Source organism: Centruroides vittatus, unplaced genomic scaffold (assembly GCF_030686945.1).
Source record: "Centruroides vittatus isolate TY-2023 unplaced genomic scaffold, ASM3068694v2 contig_1035, whole genome shotgun sequence".
NCBI lineage: Eukaryota > Metazoa > Arthropoda > Arachnida > Scorpiones > Buthidae > Centruroides > Centruroides vittatus.
The window spans coordinates 2,952,872-2,973,411 of record NW_027120673.1 but is presented as its reverse complement, the minus strand read 5'-3'; the positions used below and the strand labels follow the sequence as shown (position 1 = coordinate 2,973,411).

Here is a 20,540-nt window from a genome sequence, read left to right as displayed (position 1 = left end):
ATTTATTATAGCCAACTCTAGCCCGATAATTCGGCTCTTGTGGATGTATAGCTTTGTAACGGGTTAGTCGTTATTTATTTATACTTCCATTAATCTTTCAAATTTGAAGTTTTTAAATACATTTTAACTTTTATTACACTAAATTAATACCTTATTGTTTATATTTTCCTTTATTTATCATAATTATATTACAATTGATAAAGATTACAGCCCAGTTCAAGTACCAAAACTGTGGGCCCAACATTGTTGAAGCCAGGAAGCAGTCACTAATAGATTATTGCCAGTTTTTAATGTTAAAATTGATATTGAATTTGTAAATTGTGTTTAATAATTTAAATGTAAGTTTTTGGTATTCAAAACTATTTTTCAGCTGTAGAAATATTAATTTTGATTGCAATTGTTTTTGGCATTTACAACGTTATGGCTCTAACCCTGTTTTTAAACTTTTTTGTTTCCTTACTATCATACTTAGGTGTTTGAAATTAAACCCAATGTTTTATTCCAAAGTGTAAATTGTTAAAATAATTTTTATAGCATTTGATTAAAGTTTGTTCATTAGAAAAAGTGTTTTTTCTCTCTCCTGAAAAGTTTGTTTTTTGGCATTTACAACATTATGGCATTGCATGCTTCATATATTAAAAATTACCTTTGAATTACCATCATTAATGATGGTAATTGCATTAACTACAAGAACAAAATAGCTGTATCGACAGCATGGCAGGCCCTACTAGATAAAACGATAAGTTACAGCACGACAAGCGTAGCGTGCAAGTCCGTATTGACGTCATCGGGTCGGGACAATGTTCCGGATCGCATTTCTTCACAATTTTGAATCAAAGCGCATTCTGTTAGGGGATCGTTACCTGAAGAAGAGCCGTTAAGGTTCGAAAACATTTGTAGTTACTTGGTTTAGAGTGATGATACGCGCACTGGTAAAAGGCTTCCACCCATTTATGAGTATATCATATATTGAAAGTTAATATCTTAAGTCTCTCAGTGAAAGTGTGTGATTGTATAATATACTTTTGCCATAGGCTCTTTAATATGGTATCCATAATTTATATCTAACCTAGTAGTAGTCTATTGTATGTTTGGGAGTTGACTTAATATGGAAGGTGTAGCCATGTAGGTATACAATAAAAATTATACCTATTATGTAGGTATACCTGATAATTAAGTAAGAAAAAGTATATTGCCTCCTATTGTTACTTTTTCTTATAAAATAAAAATTTTTTATAAAACACTGCAAATGCTTTCATACTTAACCATCCCCAACATATGACATAGACTAATGTTCCATTAGGCACTCTAGGCATGTGCCTAAAGTGTCTAATGGAACATTTACTTTCAACTTTCACTAAAGGTAAACATAAGGCTGACTCTTCCATCATACATTTCAGGTATGTGCCTAAAGTGTATGATGGAAGAATCAGTCCTGTGTTACCCTTATTAAAAGTCTGAAGTTTTTCAAAACTTTAGAAACCTTTCAAAGATTCTAGAATCAAGAATTGTAATAAGTTTTTAATATACATTTATTACTATATTAAAAAAGTGTGTGTATAAAAATGGAATTTGAAATTGCACTTCTCACAGTTATGAAATTAAAAATTAAATACATATAGTAATTAATTAAATTTATCTATTTCAAATTTTATTAATAATCATATGCTTTATTTATTCCAATGCAAGACATTTACTAGTTTATTAGGATAACTTTATTCTTTAAAAGTCTAATGCTTTTTCTATTACACGACATGTTACTTTTTTATTGACAAATCAATATCAGATATAGTAAACTCCACTTTTTGTAAATACAGATATCATCATCAGTTGGTTAATGTTATCAAAATTAGCAAGCCACAAAATATGCAAGTTGTCAGAAGTGCTGGGTGTAATGTCCCAAATGGACTGTTAGCAGAAGAATGTAACTGACAGGTTTTATAACAATGTTTTAGAAGTTATACCATAGTTTTAAGATGTTTTAAGATATTTTAAGAATTTTTACAAATTTAAAAAGAAGTATGTGAAAAGTTGAGTAGGTTTATTATGTAAATAAATAACGTACTGATGGTGAATTCATTTACAGTGTAATATGTAGAGATAATTTAACAATTCGGACACTGTTTTAGAAATGAAATGTTTGCAACCTTTTTCTACAACTATGATAAGCCCAGGTCTTATTTTACAGGTACATTAGAACTTATTTAAACAAAAATATACAGTATAATGTAGTAACAGAATAAATTATCTTTGTAGAGTTGACTGAAAAGGGGCTCTTAAGCCAGAAACATGACTTGGCTAATGTATTGAGCAAGGTAAAGAATTGAATAAAGGATGTTGAACAGTCTGGTGTATTTAGCTAACATTTCATTGTGTTTGAAGGAATAAAGGCACTGTTCCGAACAGAAAATAAAATTTACCCCTCGTGTTTAAATCGCATATAATCAATGAAATTACTATATTTTTTCACTTTAAACATAACAGAAATTATACTAACTATTTTGTAAATTAATTTTATATTTACTTTAAAATTTGATTTAACTAACTTTATATATTTTAATTTCATAGAAAATTATTATTATAAATTAAATGAATTATCTATGACCAAGAGAGCTTCTGAAGATAAAATATTGATTATTATGTTGAAAATAATAATCATTCATACTAACAAATAATATCCAAAGTGTAAATCCTAATGTGTAAAAGAAAAATATAATCTTTGTTCATTTGTTTCTTTTTACATTACCAAACATAACTCTATTAAAAAGAGTTTTTCTGAATGGTTTGTGGTTAAATTGTGAAAATTTCAAAAAGATTCAAACCAATAAATAACTTAGAAAAATAAAATATGAACAGAATACATTTATCAGGTGGTTCTGAATCTATGATTGATAACATGCTGAATTCTCTAATTGTTTGAGAACAATTTTTCTTCATAATTTTTCTCAACATTATCTCAGAATAGTTAATCACGAAACACAAACAAGTGGCTAATGAAACAAGAATCAAAGTGGAAACTCTACCACAGAATATAAAAAATATGTCCACCAGAACAAAATAAACATTAACCAGGATTATACTGAGATATCATTTGGATTAACAGTTCTCCATACTTTTATTACAAGGCTGAGGAAAAAGTTTTCCTTTTAGCCATAGAAATCTAACATATTGATTAAATGGTTACCTTGATGTATGGTCATATATATCTATACTTTCTAAAGATAAAATATAAGATTTTGTTTGAAAACTTTATTTCTAAAAATACTTAAAGCATTTATAATTTTTTACCAAATAAAAAATAAATTAAAAAAGATTGCAAACATTTAAATAAAGAAAAATTGCATTAAAGAAAATTCAATTAAGTGTTTGAAGAAAAGATCAAAATTGATAAGAAGGTAGCTTGCTGCATAGTAGATTAATGCCAAATCCCATGCTACTATAAAATGTTAAATCTAAATTAACATAGTATTTATATATCTTTCCAATTTGAAAACAGCTCAGAGATAAACACAAAATTAAATACTTCTGAAATCTGTCAGTAAATTATTATTAAAAAATTTTACAAATATTAAAATTATTGGAGGGAGATCTGCATCTTTATTCTTTGATAGAAAAATCTGTAAAATGTGTGTTGTTAGCTTAGTAGTTAGAAGATTTAACATGTTAGCAATGGACACGGATTTTAATCTGTAAACACTTTTAAAAACATTTTTCTATCCGGATATCAAGTTCTTTAAATAAATATGTAATTTATATGTTTATTACTATAATCAACCATATTCTATCATAACTTTTTCAAGGAAAGTAATGATGATTATTATTATTTTGATGAATTTAAAATCATTTTATAAAATAAAAAGATGTTTATTTTTAAATGTATATGATAATTTTTAGAATTATTATATTTAATAAGAAAATAATAAAAATACAGACAGCTTCCATATTGGTTCTAGCAGGTACATTTATTGGGAGAAAAAATGAAAGTTTTTTGATCACTTTTGGAGACCTTCGTCGGGTTATTATATGTTTCCACAAATCAAATGCTATTACTCAAACAACTTTTTATTCAAACAATATTCAAATTCAAAAAATAAAATGTAATGCGCATACATTTTACTTTTTTGTATTTGAATATGATCACATTGCATATAGACTGTTCCTTTTTTAAAAAGTTGTTTGAGTAATAGCATTTGATTTATGGAAACATATAACCTGATTAAAGTCTCTGAAAGTAATCGAAAAACTTTCATTTTTTCCCAATAAAATGTACTGTACCTGCTGGAACCAGTACAGAAGGTGTCTGTGAATGTTTAATAAGAAATTTATTAGATTAGATCAAATTCTTATTCATTAAAATTATTTTTTAACAAAGTTAACCATACCAAATAAATCAATCAGTCTTATAAAAAACAGAAATTGATTAATAATCTAAATAATATGTTATTCATAATATTTTAAACTTATCATGTCTAATTATACATTAATGAAGATCATTAGATTATAATTTCTAATAGGGATAATTTAAATTTTACCCATTGCAATAAACAGTGTTGAAGTCAAATAACAAACTAAACTGTTTACATTTAAAAATAAAATTCCATTATCGTCATAATTAATCTTTATTTAGCAATAAAGAATACAGTTTTACAGTGTACAACCAGGATTATCCTGATTACAATGTCAAGCTTTTAAAGCAAATAATTTACATTAAATTGTTAAGAGTTAAGTACCATGCAAAGATATTTATAGCAGCTGTAAGCATTTTTACTTGTTTTGCTTTAAATAGGATTTCACAATTAGTCATTATAAAAAGCTTTACTATTCACTCAACATGCAAAATAAGATGCAAGTATTACTTTTTTATTTTAAATTTACAAATTATCAAATTATGAACATACTGTTTCTATATTATTTCAAATATCATTCTATACAAAATTGTATAGATTTATCTTTTCAAAATTTTCAACTTCTAATTTTAGTCTAAAAATTCCATATATAAATTCTCGTTAATACTGTATAGTTAATTATCTAAACATTATAACCCAAAATCGTTCTTTAATAAAATACATCTCCATTTTATTCAAATATGTTCTACATAAAATTTGATATAATTTTAATATCTCATATGTAATTTGTTTTTGTTACTAATGTAAAATCTAGACTGAGTTGTATCAAAACAAAATTAAGCACAGTGGCAAACTCCAAATACAAAAAGACATATGATGCAAAAATACATTTTTCAATAAAAAAATAAAAACACTTTTAGTCATCAAAATTAAATATTTAAATATTCTTCTGATTATCATCTGATCTAATACTGCTTATTCTTTTGATCTGAACTTGTCTTCTAAACGTCCTGGGACCTGTAACATCAAAAATTATGTACCAATGTGCCCTTTCTAAAAAGTAATGACTGAAAAACATTGAATCTATAGTCAAAAAAATCTTTTAATATTCAAAAAATGATAGTATTTTTGAACACCAAACAATCACATTTTTAAAATATTACTATATTACAATATTAATTAGTAATAAAATAATGATAACAGCATTTCAAAACAATGATTAAAAAGTAATTGCTGAAGCTATATATTTTTATAATTAAAAAATTTTAATAACTTTTAACTAATTTTTCAGTATAGAAGAACAGGTAAACCAATTTTGGCTGTTATTTTGATTAAAATGCAACGTATTAAAAATTATTTCAGAAAATTTAATCATTAAGCTAGTAAAATTGGAATTTTAGATTTAATATAAAGTATAAGAACATTACACACCCATTCTTCAGGTTTGGTAATATTTTGGAAGTTACATTTGACACATCAATTACTGATTAAATATTTCAAGTGTATTTAAAAATAAGCTAACAAAACTAAAACAACTTATAAATAACAAACAAAAACAAAATTTCAAATGAAATACAAATTGAAATAATCATCACAAGCAATAAAAATTTATAATAGTGTAAGTCACAGTTATTCGTTCTTACAGGTTTACCATCATCCAATCAATATGGATTGAATGCAATTATGATATAGAGTACTAAAACATTAAAACATGTTTAAAACAGTAAAATTAACTCTTTACATGCATATAAAACATAAAAAATTAAAATGTATCTAATTGATTACAAAGTTAAATCTCTCTCTCTTTTTTTTTTATCAGATATACAACTATTTTGTTTGAAATGCACAATGAATACAATTAGTAATAATTCATGCTTAATTCAGTTTTGATTGATTAGTGAGCCAATAAAATTTAATATTTAATCAAGAATAAATCAACGTAAAGACATTATTTGGCTTATTAACCACACTTTCACTGATTCTAGTCAGTAAGCCATAAACAGTTATGTTGAAATTGACATGCCCATCATTAATTCAGAATCTCATCAATTTCCATAGCCCCAGGTCCCATGAATCAGGAATTATTAAAGATAATTCTTGATTCATGAGATTGATGCTTTCAAATTAGTATTGTTTATTTTTTAAAATGTTTTTAATATTACTAAAAGATTAGTAAAAGAGTTCTTCAAACATGTATTTATCATTACATTGGCTGATAGAAATGTCAGATTTGCAATTGGATATAATGAAACAGAAGATATTTTATTGAAAGTAGCATTGATAAATTATTATTAAATAAAGTATAATTTAACAAATGTTAATGCTGATGATTAATTAGAAATAATTATGGTATGGACAAAAAAAAGATCCCATACAAAAGTGAAAGGAAAAGAATCTCATGTCTTTTATTCATATGGAATAAAAGACAGAAACAGCAAAACAAAAAGCACAATATAATAATAACAATGATGAATATAATGAGCTGTCAGCAAAATGTCAATGGTTGGTTTTATATAATAATGAAAAGGAATAAATAAAACGGTTGACTGTGCTTAATTAGCCAAGCTATTACAGAAATAGCAATTTCATTCTTTTTGTCTAGGCATTATCAATTCAATATGGTGTTGCTTGGGAGAATCAAAATTTCTTATATTACCAGAGAATAAAGAATTGATTCCTCATGAAAATATGCATATTTTTTATACATGGAATTTTGCTTACATTCTTTGAGGTGGACAAATATATTTTATATACTGAAAATTACACTTTGGACATTATTTGCTTATTAACAGTTCAACTACTTATTGATTTCATAAAAACATAATTTGACTATATACAACTATTGTTAACATTATATTACTAAATTATTTAATGAACATAAAAACAATTAAAATGAAGTTTTCCTAATATTCTGAATTTAATTAAACAACTTAGAAAATTTTGAAAGATCAATATAGAAGGGAATTTGAATCTAAAACTTTTGCTTGTCATTAAGATACTATTTAAAATCTCTCTCAAATCTTTGCTTTCAAATATATATTTATTTAGACTGTATAGGATAATTGCCACTGTACTGATTGGGGACATTAAGGCTCAAAACCTCTAAAGTTCTGTTAGCTTTCATACTTATTCTAGCATGATGTATAAATATTAATACATTATATAATCAAAGTTCAATTTAATAGCCAATCATATATTCTAAGTTGCCAGATTATTTTCAGGTAGGTTTTTTGATAAATATTCACAATTAATTTAGCCTGAATTCAGCAATTTAACTGTATAACTGGCTATTAAAAACTAGATTTTGGTTATATTATATATCTTCAAGATAAGATTTTGTGACAAATCAATATCAATAACATTATTAAATTAATTTTGTGCACACAAAAAATGTTTATGCTGCAATTACAAATACTGTATTTTGATAACTTATCTGTTTCTGTTTATGGATAAAATGAAGATTTAAAAAATTTCAGAAATTTTTATTTCCATAACTATGTATGCTCTGTTCACACAGATGCTATTAAATGCTTTTCATTCTAATATTTTACTATATATTCTTACGTTTATTTATTTTTTATTAACCATATAAATTTGTTTACATTAATAAAACAAAATTTCATTAATGAATCCAATAGATCTAATGTATCTAATCTTTATTATATATAAAAAGAAAAAAAAAACATTCTAAAAGTCAATTATATTGCCTCCCAAATAAATAAAATATCAACAGAATGAAAATTAATTTCAATACAACTCTTTGTAGATGTAAAAAATGATCATTTTATTACTTATGTAGCTGTTGAATTTAATAAAGTTACATTTTAATTTTATACAAGCTTTAATGATTTTTATATATTATAGAAAATAATAATTTATAGTTTTTTTTTGTTTCTGTTTTGATATTAATTTTGTACTCAAAACTATAAAAAATACACTGAGTTTTAAAATAAATCAGAACATAAAAATTCAGAATTTTAAGCATAAATGATTTAATGCAGGGTTATATTAATATATTAATAATCTATATAAAAATAATTTATTAAACTTTCTAAAACTGCTTCATAAATTTAATTTCCAATACTTTTGGAAATACATTTATACTTCTATTTATTTAAATTAAATAAAATCAGGTCTTATTCAAACATAATCAGGCAGAAAAATCAATTTATGAATTAATATTTTCTTATATTTCCACAATAAAATTCAAGTTTATGTTGTGCAAATAATTTCTAAATGGAAATTTAAAAAACTAGTTTTATATGTGATAGAAAATTGGCAAGATATCTCCATTAAAAACAATTAAATTTGAATGAAACCCCTTCTATTATGTTTTTAGTGTGAAAGACAATACAGTAGAGTGTTGTTTATCCGAATCAATTGGGGACTGGGGTTGTTCGGATAACTGATTTTTCAGATAAAAAAAAAAAAATTATGTGCAAAAATATATATTAACCTATCCAATGTTGAAATTTTTCTCCGTTGCGTATCGCTTCGTGTTGAATTTTCATCGATTTTAAGCCAAACAAAAATTTGAATAATAATAATCGAGGCTATTGTATCGTTAAAAATTATTTCTTTATTTTGTGCAAACAAAATAAATATATTGAAAAATATAAAAACAAAAAAATTATACTTTAGAAGTTAATCTAGTATCAAAAACATTTGATTCAGCACGACACAGTCCGACTGGAAAGCTTTCGGTTAACCAGCTTTCGGATAAACGATGCTCTACTGTATTGTTAAACAAGAAGATTGCATTTTTCATAAGAATAATAAAAATTTTATCTAAGAAAAGAATTAGAAAAAGAAAACTGTTCATAAAATATTTAGTTTGTAATGCTAGTTATATGATGTAAATTACAATAAATTATTTTTATATTTTCCAATAAATAGCTACAAACCTCTGGTCTATCTCTGTGCGTATCAACTGCATCTACTGGAAGCTTAAATTCTTCTTTTTCACAACCATAGGCAACCGGAGTTAATTTAATCACAGTGTGCAATGGAACTTTCAAATATGGCAATTCATCTAAAATTTTAAATATGTATAAAATTTATATAAAAAAATTAATTAAATTTCTTTATTATATATAAATTGCACATTTTAAATTCCTTAAATGAAATTATAAGTAGATAAACTCCGAAAAACAAATCATATTTGAAAAAAAAAAAAAAATGTGGAATAAAACTTGGCAAACAAAAATATTACTATAAACCATACTCAAAATTTAGTAACAATTAAAGCTAATTAATATTTGAATCTCTCTAGCCAAAATTTATTTAAATGAATGTAGAAAGACCATATTGTGCTTATACAAAATGATTAAGAAACAGAAATTATCTAAATAAAAGAACATTTATTAATTTGAAATTTATTACATTCATTTTATTCAGTTAACAATTCTTATGATTATTATGAAATGAATATGCTAGTCAATATTATAGAGTTTTTTGGGAATGTCCGATTTCACATGGATTTGTCTTGTATATGTAAATGATTTTAAATTTCATATTAATTAATATTGAAGACAAAGTTTGTCAAAATAGTCCTTTTATTCACTTTCATGTTCTGGAATACAATCCATGATGATTTGGCTAGGGTTTCTCTACCTGAGATCTAAGTATCTCATCTGTTTTTTAAACATTTAAATTTCCTGGGAAAGCTCACAAATTCCTTAAAAATTTAGTTTTTCCTCATTTTGTGTTAAGTTGGTGAAATTTTGCTAATAGAATGGGGGAAATTAATTCAAATTGTCAGAATACATTTGTATTTATTAACTTTAAAGCTTTTTTATTATTTTTGTTTTTTTAATTTTTGCTTGTTATGGCAATTGTCAATCATTAATATATATTTATTGCAGGACTCTGAAAATTCTTTACTTGTCAGAACCTGCAATATCTTGCATAATTGCACTGATGCTGTCTTAATTTGTCACCATGCTCAGTAACTCTAGTAACTGCATTACTCCAAGTTGTGCAAATTGTGCAAGTATATAAACAGCAACTGCATAAACCCAATTATTAATTAAACCCAAATGAACTGCTAAATTATCAAGTTATAATAAGACTGATTAAATGAGTAGATACAATTTAATTTGTCCAGAGGTGGGTGGCTAGGCCATCATTTTGAGCTAATTTTAATAATTATGATAATTTAAATTTAGAACTTCTGAAGAAAAGAATTGGCCCATAGAAGGACTTCAAACCTGTTCTGGGCTAATTCTTTTCTTCCAGAAATTTAAAGCTTGCACCGAAAGATTGACTTTACTTTCATTAGAAGGTTTTTTTCTTTCATTTTAAATGATTTAAATCAACTAAACATACCTTATTCACAAAGACTAAAGGAGTTGTTTATTTGATACATAACAGAGAGCAGAAATGAGAAACTGACTGGCCTCATGCTGTATTTCTCTCAATATTGGAAAAAATTATGAAAAATTTGCAACTTATGCAAGTGACAGAAATTTACCAAACTTATCAACTAAGTCTATGTTAATTTCAGCAGCAAAGCAGATGTTAGATCATCTTTTTGAAGTACCTGCTAATTCTATCTTGACTAGTAGATAGCAAAAGAAATATTGCAAATCATCTTGAAAAGGAACTAGAAATATTTGTGGCAATGGGCAAGAAACCCAGAACATCTCTCTACTCTTAAAAGCATTAAAGACAATTCCACCCACATCAACAGCATCAGAAAAAGCATTCTTAGCAGCTGGATTTTTCATTAGTAAAATAAGTACAAGATTGAATAATTGAAGTATTGACCATCTTTGTGTTTTTTTAAATCTTACTATAAAAATTTACATTGATAATTTTTTGTTATATTATTCTTGGAAATTTGTAGGTAATTTTCATTTCTTCTTTAAATTTTCTATGAAATTCAAAAGCATTTTTTGTTTTTGTTGTTGTAATCAATTTTCAATAAAACTTCAAGTAACATTTTTATATGTGAAAATCTTTGTAATTTTTAACATACTTTGCGCAGCAATATTGGCCTATCATGGAGATTGCAGAATGTATTAAATTATATTAAAAAGAATGAAAAATAATTATCATTCCTTTCCAGGATCCCTGAACACAGTTCACTTTTCTCATAATCCAACATAGTGATATCAAATGTACTCTTTCCCTGACAGCAGATTTGTCAGTTCATATCTAATCTCTTTACAAGAAATTGTCTACCTTGATTTATTACTTTCGACAAAGGGTTGTAAAAGAGGAGAAAGTAACTGAACAAGGGTAGACAGAGAGTCATAAAAGAAAGGGGGAGAAAAGCAGGAAAACAGGGGGAGAGGGATGTGGGTTGGAAAAAGCAGAGTCAGAGTAGAGGTAGGAGGATGGTAAAGTTAGTGAAGAGAGGAGAAGTGGAGGAATTTGAAAGTGGTCAAGGAAGGATAAGAAGCATCCTGTTAACTACACAGGATTGAGTTTCTACCGTACACTATCAAGTCTGATTAAAGTTTGGTTTTTGCTAAAATATTTGACTGCCTTAATTTGGTATGACAAACTGATGGAAGGGAATCTGAATGCAGGCTGAATTCTCTATACTCAGAATAAAGAAAAGACCGGAAAACAAGAACACTAGATCTGACCTTTCCTTATTTCTAAATTTTGGAGATCATGTAACATAAAAGGAAAGTTATCATGGTCATCATGGAATGTATTCTAGAATATGAAAATGAACAAAAGGTGACTGTTTTTTAATTAATTAATATTCATAAGGATTGTTAACTGAATAAAATTCACTTTCATTATCAAATAGTTTATCAAAATATTTAACTTTTCATAAAATATTGCATATCTGAATTCAATCCTTTAAAATCAGAATTTAAATTATTTACTTAAAAGTTTATTTAATTACATATTAAGTCTGATAAAATATATTGTTAAAATTATTATTGTTTTTTTCAAGTATAAGTATTCTCTCAACAAAAAATGAAAATTCTTTTGTCTTAATTATATAAATCAATTTAGCCATTTTCAGTAATATTTGTTAACTTTTAATTAACAATTTAGGTAATATTAAAATATAAACAAACTTAATTGTTCTCAGCATAGTATTATCAAAATCAGATTAAAAATACTTAAATTAACAACAGAAATTATTATACCAGAAAAGTTATGAAGACCGAATTACTAGTATCATAATGAATTCACAATTATAACAAAGCTTTAAAATCCAATATGACACACTATAATCTGATCAATTGTAATTAAAATGTATTAATGTAAAAAAGAAAAAAAATCGTTATTTTAGAACGGGGGTTCTTGACCTATTTTTGTTCCATTGACCCCCTTTTCCACTCAGGTCAAGAAACTCTATTTTGGAATGATTCCTTTATTAAGTAGCTTATAATAAGAAACAATTATTTATATAAATTTAATATTTTTACTATTATATACCTTACATTAATAAAATAATCTTAGATTATTCTTAATATAAAATATAGTGGAACCTTGCATAACAAGCAAAACAAATTGTAAAAAAATGACTTGCTTAATGAGCAATGTTTCACATAAGTGATGAGGAGAGGAAGAACCAGATTGTGAACATTATCTATCAGTTTGTGTTTAGCACTCGTTCCACTAGTGCAAAACACAACATCTTAGTGTCACTTGTGATCATAACATTTTTCCAAACTCATGTTCACACATATTATGTATAAACATTAACAACCATAGCCTATTATATAATAAACATGCCAAACAATATGCCAAATTCTTGGGCTATGTAAAGGCTATAATTAAATATTAGAAATTAATTAATTTGACTAGAGGTAGGCAGTTATGCTGCCATCTCGTATTAAATTTAATGACCAGTTCCAAATTAAATTTTAGAAATGTCTAAATTAAAAATTAATTATTTATAATTATTACATTAAATATGAGATGGAAGTATAACTGTCTACTTCTAGTCAAATTAATTAATTTCTAATATTTAATTATAGCCTTTACATAGCCCAAGAATTTGCCATATCATTTGGTGTGTTTATCAAACATATTTGAGATTTTTTTGGTTTTCTGTAAATCGAATTCGCATTCCAGGTTGGTTCATTCCATGCTAGAAAAAATAATGATGATGATTCACACTCCTTAACAATGTATATTGTATAATTTTCTTTGAATAAACATTATATATAAAATATTTGAGTATTTTTTTGGCATGGAACACATTATCGTATTTTACATTAATTTATATGGGAAAAATTGTTTCGCATTATAAGTAAGATTCTGGAATAAATTATGCTCATTAAGCAAGGTTCCAATGTATAGTTTTTATTTTATTATTAAAAATGTTTACAGATAATTCTATACCTGATTTTTTATCCAAATAATAAGCTAGTAAACATCTTAAAACAGCTTGATGACCAACAATTAAAACATTATGCTGACGCTCTAATTCCTAATAAGATTGAAAAGGTTTTTAAGTTACAAAGAATATGAATAATTTTTTAAAACTTAAAATAAGATCATATCACTATGATAACTGTTTATAATACATTAATTTGTGTCTAGCTTAATTTAGAAACAAATTCTCTTATTAATATAGAATCTAATGCAATTTTAGAGTTTCTCAACTTTCAACAATCTCAGTTATTTAAAAACTTATGATATTTTTAATTGATTAAATTCATTAAAATTAATTATATTGAATTGAAAAATAATAAATTCGTTTACTTGAAATAAACAAATTAATTATTTTTAATAGATAAATTTTTATGAAAATATTATTTATCACATGATAGTGTTTTTGTGAACAATTTTAAAAAGTTTATTGATGAAGTATGAATTTGAAACCAATAGCGAACCTGATTTATTGATTTAAAAAAAAGATATATCTTTAATTAATAATACTGGTTATTATTTTCCCAATTACTCAGTCATATACAACAAAATTTAAAAGTATGAACTTATTTTATATCTTAGAAACATTCTTTAACTTGAAGTTAATTCAACGTATAACAGAACTTTACTTATGCTATCAAAATTATAATCGGTTACTGACTATTTATTAATTATTAATTTAAAATATTCTGGAATTTCCAAAAGACTTACCAAGAATTAAATTACCTAAGAGAGATTGCATTTGAACATGACTATATATTATAATTGATTGAACAAACTACAAGTGGCACATCTAAAAGTAGCCCTAGTTCATAGCTTAATGGAAACATGGAAACACAAAATAATACAGTAATAAACACAAAAGCCAATGGCTGGTATCACTATCATAGATGTTGAAAATGATCACCTGTCACATCTATATACAGCTGTCCATGTTGAATCATGTTTAGGAACATCCAGCATAATACTTTGACATTGATGGCAACAATTGCACAACTGATGTCCCTCAGTTATTGTTTTGTACACCTTGATTTCCAAGTGTCCCAAAATATCACACATTGTCAGATCAGGGAAATGTATTCAACAATGTTACATGCAACTAATGAGTTCACTTACTCCATGCAATACACTAGCACTAGAGACTCAACTCCAGTGCTACTGTATTGCACTTGGAGTTACTTTTTGTGCACCATTCCATAGTAAATATAATAATGGTGATTCTGGATGAAAAAACAGAAAAACCAAGACATATAAATGTTTTAATTTTAATCACACACTCAAAGGCATGTGAAGAGAGACTGCTGAGACAGGCAATATTGACATTTGCAACAAAAGAAACCCTACCATTTACAAACTATTAAGAAATGATAAAGGCTAACAAGGTGCATCTAGAACCCCCATGGGTATTCAGATTTAAGACAACTGATTTGGCACAACGTATGAGTACATAGGAGCAATGTCATGAGGGCAATGGCGGATCACACGTGAATCAAAGGACTGTCGGTCCATCGCCCATCCATTTCCATCATTACACAGACGTCGCTTATCGAGATGAGACGAAAGGAATTAAGTAAAGTCCACGACTATCATTAAAACTATAACAATATTTATTCGCGAACAATCAGTACAAGTACCGTACACGTTAGAGCTACACGTGCTCTAGCTGCTAACATCCAACAAACTAAGGTATCCCAGAATCCACCGGAATAATCAAATTCTCGTGTACGAGGCTATGGGGGCCTCTAGAGGAACGGCGCCATCTGTCGAGCCTGTGGCAAGTTACTGGTCGCCGCAGTACCCCCCTCCTAGCGACCGCGATCGACGAATCTCACTGGGAGCTTGATTTTACGGCCGCATCGTGAGGTTTTTGCCTCGGTTGCAGGTTCTGCTTGCTGGGTATGTCCAGCTACCGTGTTGCTGGGTTGGTCTATCACTGGCTGTGTAGGGCTGATTGATTCTTTCTCCCTGAGCAGAAAGGCGGGTTTCAGTCTGTCGATGGAGACGACCACCTCTTTACTGTTTTTCAGAATTTTGAAAAATTTGTCTCCTTTCTCCACCACAGGAAATGGTCCCTCGTAGGGAGGGCGCAGTGGAGCGCGTACGGCATCATAACGAAGAAAAACGTGACTACAGTCTCTTAACTGCATGGGAACAAAAAGTTTGGGCTTCCCATGTGATGCTGTTGGCGTCGGTGTTAAGTTTTTGAAAAAAACCTTTAGTGTTTTTATGAAATCGGAAGTATTTATGTCTGCTGGGGTAGGATTAAAGAATTCACCTGGTAAACGTATTGTCTGTCCGTAGACCAACTCACTGGACGTTGCTTGCAGGTCAGGCTTGAACGTTGTCCTTAACCCAAGCAGTACGGTAGGGAGTATCTCTGTCCACCGTTCCGTTAAGTAGGCCCTTAGAGCACACTTTAATGTCCGATGCCAACCTTCGATCATACCATTAGCTTGGGGATGGAAGGAGCATGTATGTATATGCTTGGACCCCATTAGGATGGACAAAGACCGAAATAGGCGTGATTCAAATTGGCGCCCCTGGTCGGTGGTAATGACCCCGGGAACGCCGAAACGAGATATCCAAATCCGATATAAAGCTTTGGCCACAGTGTCGGCCTCAATATCCCGCAGTGGTTCAGCTTCAACCCAACGAGTATATCTGTCAATCATAGTGAGACAGTAGCAATAGTTTTCGGAAGTAGGGAGCGGACCAATAAGATCGATGTGGATATGATAAAAACGTTTGTTTTCAACGGGGATATTTGTAATTGGACTTTTAGTATGTCTAGTAATCTTGACACGTTGGCAAGGGATGCACATCATTGTCCACTTGCGACAGTCGGCTTCCATACCTGGCCATACGAACCGATCGGTTATTAGCTTCACCGTGGCTTTACTGCCTGGGTGAGAAAGATCATGCATGGCATGGAAAACCGCTTGCCTTTGCGTCTCAGGGATAACAGGACGAATTTTACCGGTGGACACGTCACAATAAAGTTCTACTTGGTTTTCCGGTAATATTAGTTTTTTAAGCTGTAACCCAGTCGAATTATTTTCCAAAAGTGTTTGGAGGCTTGGGTCGGTTGTTTGTTCGTCAGCAATTAATTTGTAATCTATGGGTGAAGGGCAAACAATAGCTTCAACTCTAGAAAGTGCATCGGCTGGAATATTATCCGTTCCTTTTATGTATCGGATGTCAGTTGTAAACTGGCCTACGTAATCTAATTGACGTAATTGTCTGGGGGAGCATTTTTCACTTTTCTGGAGAAAAGCGAATGTCAATGGTTTGTGGTCTGTATATAATGTGAAAGGCCTAGCTTCCACCATAAAACGAAAATGTTTAATTGCTGAGTAAGCGGCTAATAGCTCACGATCGTACGCCGAATATTTCCTCTCCGCATCTGTGAGTTTACGCGAAAAAAATCCTAACGGCTCTAAGCCGGATTTAGTAATCTGATGTAGTGCAGCGCCAAGGGCAAAATCTGATGCGTCAACCTGCAATGCCAAGTGTGCGTCAGGGGCTGGATGAGCTAGTAGAGCTGCGTTTGCTAAACGAGTTTTGGATTCCTCGAATGCCTTTTTGGATTCATCTGTCCATGAAATTTCCGAATTGTCAGATCGTTTTGTGCCTTTTAAATAGTTGCAAAGCAAGGCTTGGGCCTGGGCAGCGTGTGGAATATTACGGCGGTAGTAGTTCAACAGGCCTAAAAATCTACGGAGCTCTTTTATTGTTTTGGGTTGTTCGATATTTATGACGGCTTCTACTCTCTGAGGGAGAGGTTTGATGCCACTGGCGTTGACTAAATAACCTAGGAAAGGTAATTCGCTTTTACCTAGTATGCATTTAGCTGGATTTATTCGGATACCATATTCTGATAAACGTCCAAGTACTTTTTCCAGATGAACGTAATGTTCCTCCTTTGTCTTACTTGCCAACAGGATGTCGTCTATGTAAACAAAAACAAAATCTAATCCATGCAACACTTCGTGCATAAATCTCTGGAATGTTTGTGCCGCGTTGGACAAACCAAACGGCATGTACAAAAATTCATAAAGGCCGAAGGGTGTTGTAATTGCGGTCTTAGGTACGTCTTCGGGGTGGACCGGGATCTGATGGTATGCTCGCGTTAGGTCTATTTTGGAAAATATGGTCTTCCCGTACAAATTCTGGGCAAAATCTTGTAGGTGAGGCAATGGGTACCTGTCCGGCACTGTTATTTTATTAAGGGCACGATAATCCCCCGTGGGACGCCAGTCCCCGTTCGGTTTGGGTACCAGGTGCAAGGGGTTAGACCAATTTGAATTACTCGGTCGACAAATGCCTAGTTGTAACATTAACTGGAATTCCTTTTTTGCAACTTCTAGCTGTTTTGGATTGAGACGGCGGGGACGAGAAAAAACGTTATGTCCTTTAGTAATAATACGGTGGACCGTGTTATGCTTGGGTTTAGTGTCAGCTGGATATGGCCGAAGAATATCCTTATACTTGTTTAAAATGTCGCCAAATTCCGAGTTAGAAGCGATTAAAGTAATGTTAGCTTGTGCGCCGTGGTGAGTGGAACCTTTTGTTGTCAAGGACGTTAATGGGTCTTTGATGCAGGCGTTTTTTAAGTCGATCAGAAGACCGAAATTTCTTAGGAAATCGGCACCTATTATTGGTTTGCTGACGTTTGCGATTACGAAAGGCCACGTAAATTGGCGCCTTAAATTAAGGGACAAGGTTATGTTTTTTATGCCATAAGACTTTATCGGGGTATTGTTTGCCGAATAAAGTGTCAATGAGGCGGGTGCCTTTAATGCCATAGCAGCGTTATATGGTAGAACGCAAACGTCACTACCACTGTCGATCAAGTAATGACGACGTGAGGTCGGATCGTAAACAAAAAGGCGGCTTGTGTTATTAATTCGGAAATCACATTGCGCCACCTGTGATTTCCGAGCTAGTTTTCCTGATCTCGAAATTTGCAAGGAGCCTTACATTTATTAGCTTGATCACCAAACTTCGCGTGGTACCAGCATAGGTCCTTCACGTGGGGACGAACTGGTGTCTGCGAACGCCGGCGATTCCGAGATCGATTCCGAAGGTGTCTATAATTGCGAGATTGCCTGTCGCTAGGCCTTGAGAGGCGATTAATCTGTTCCGTTAATTCAGCAACCTGCGTTTGGAGCTCTTTTATAGCCGCATGCGTGCAGTTTTCATTCGTTGCTAAATTAGTTTCAGCAATTTGCAGAGGTGTTAGCTCGAGAATTTTGTCAGCCATTTGGGCTAATTTGTCTAAATCCCCATCGGAAACAGAAAGAATTGCCTGTGTTTCTTTGGGTAAGCGCTGAATCCAAAGTGTCCTTAAAAACTCTTCCCCGACTTTATTATTAGCCAGTTGACGCATTTTACGTAGGAGGTGAGATGGCTTATCATCTCCTAAAACGGCATTTGACAGCAAATCTTTCACTCGTTTTTGTTCGGAATCAGAAAATTCCGCTATGAGTCGATCCTTTAATGTTTGGTATAAATTTTCCTTAGGAGGGTTTTTAACGATATCGCTCACGTACGATAACACTTCCGAATTGAGGGCCGAAACCACTGCGTAATATTTAGTCGTATCATGGGATATGTCGGCGAGTTTAAACTGAGCTTCGATATTGATAAACCATAAATCGGCTTCTTTGTCCCAAAATTGAGGAAGTTTTAGAGCTACCCGGCTGACTTCGGGCATGAGATCGTTTTCGTTTGGCATTTCGGAACACAAAGAGAAAACCACTCAACGGAACGAAAGTAAAATGGAACAGGAAACTCCACTTACCCGTGCTAGATGACTTACACTGGCGAGAGATTGTAGTTGCGGACAGACAAAATGGAAGACGAATTTGCCGGTCTGGAGTGGCCACGTGGGGCGAGTAGTTCACCTTCTCAAAGAGCGTCGTCTACGTTGTAATGATCTTGCTTTCTCTTGTTTTCTTTTTTTTTCTTTTTGTTCGAATTCACGTCGAATCACGTTCGGGTCACCAGTGAGGGCAATGGCGGATCACACGTGAATCAAAGGACTGTCGGTCCATCGCCCATCCATTTCCATCATTACTACGGACGTCGCTTATCGAAATGAGACGAAAAGGATTTAGTAAAGTCCACGACTATCATTAAAACTATAACAATATTTATTGCGAACAATCAGTACAAGTACCGTACACGTTAGAGCTACACGTGCTCTAGCTGCTAACATCCAACAAACTAAGTATCCCAGAATACCACCGGAATAATCGAGTTCTCGTGTACGAGGCTATGGGGGCCTCTAGAGGAGCGGCGCCATCTGTCGAGTCTGTGACAAGTTACTGGTCGCTGCATCAAGATCATTCAATTCATGCATGAAGAAGAATGAGTGAAACATGTGGAAGGGCATCTAGACAGCTGCAATTATAGCAATTGACTTACAAGTGGCCACAGTGATTCAATCAACTCACAAAATAATATTGTATTAGAAATATTATGCATCACCAACGATACGATGATTTAAAAAGTTAGAAAAAACAAATCTAGAAAAAGAATGACTCAAAGTAAGATTTAAACAACAAACCTTTCCAAACCATTAATTTTTCAAGCTTTTATTAATTTATCAGCCAAAATTATCTAATCATTAAACTTAAAGACAAAGACTTGCAAAAACCCTGAGCAAATTACTTGTCATATTAATTAAGAAGAAACAACCTTTTTACCAATGCAAAAATTTATTTAAAATGATTGTTTTTGAATGCCTGATGATGACTAATATAATCAGTCATCATCAGTAATATGTAATGCTTTAGCATCAAACACCCACTGTATTTAAAATTTACAAAAATTAACAAGTTA

General features: G+C 30.4%; 1 protein-coding gene across 2 annotated transcripts in view; it reads right to left on the bottom strand.

The window, feature by feature from the left end:
- The window catches only part of LOC136969630 (6-phosphofructo-2-kinase/fructose-2,6-bisphosphatase 4-like), a 61,057-nt gene that overhangs the window by 4,377 nt on the left and 36,140 nt on the right, over nucleotides 1-20,540 (bottom strand). The window contains exons 13-15 of one of the 2 annotated variants that reach the window (XM_067263900.1): nucleotides 13,665-13,752; nucleotides 9,251-9,378; nucleotides 4,601-5,363 (exon numbers count right to left, since the gene is read on the bottom strand). In XM_067263900.1, coding sequence (XP_067120001.1) covers nucleotides 5,322-5,363; nucleotides 9,251-9,378; nucleotides 13,665-13,752 — 258 coding nt within the window. In that variant the 3' untranslated portion in view covers nucleotides 4,601-5,321. Of the gene's footprint in view, nucleotides 1-4,600; nucleotides 5,364-9,250; nucleotides 9,379-13,664; nucleotides 13,753-20,540 lie in introns of those variants that run through there. The other variant, XM_067263892.1, reaches the window with a different exon arrangement.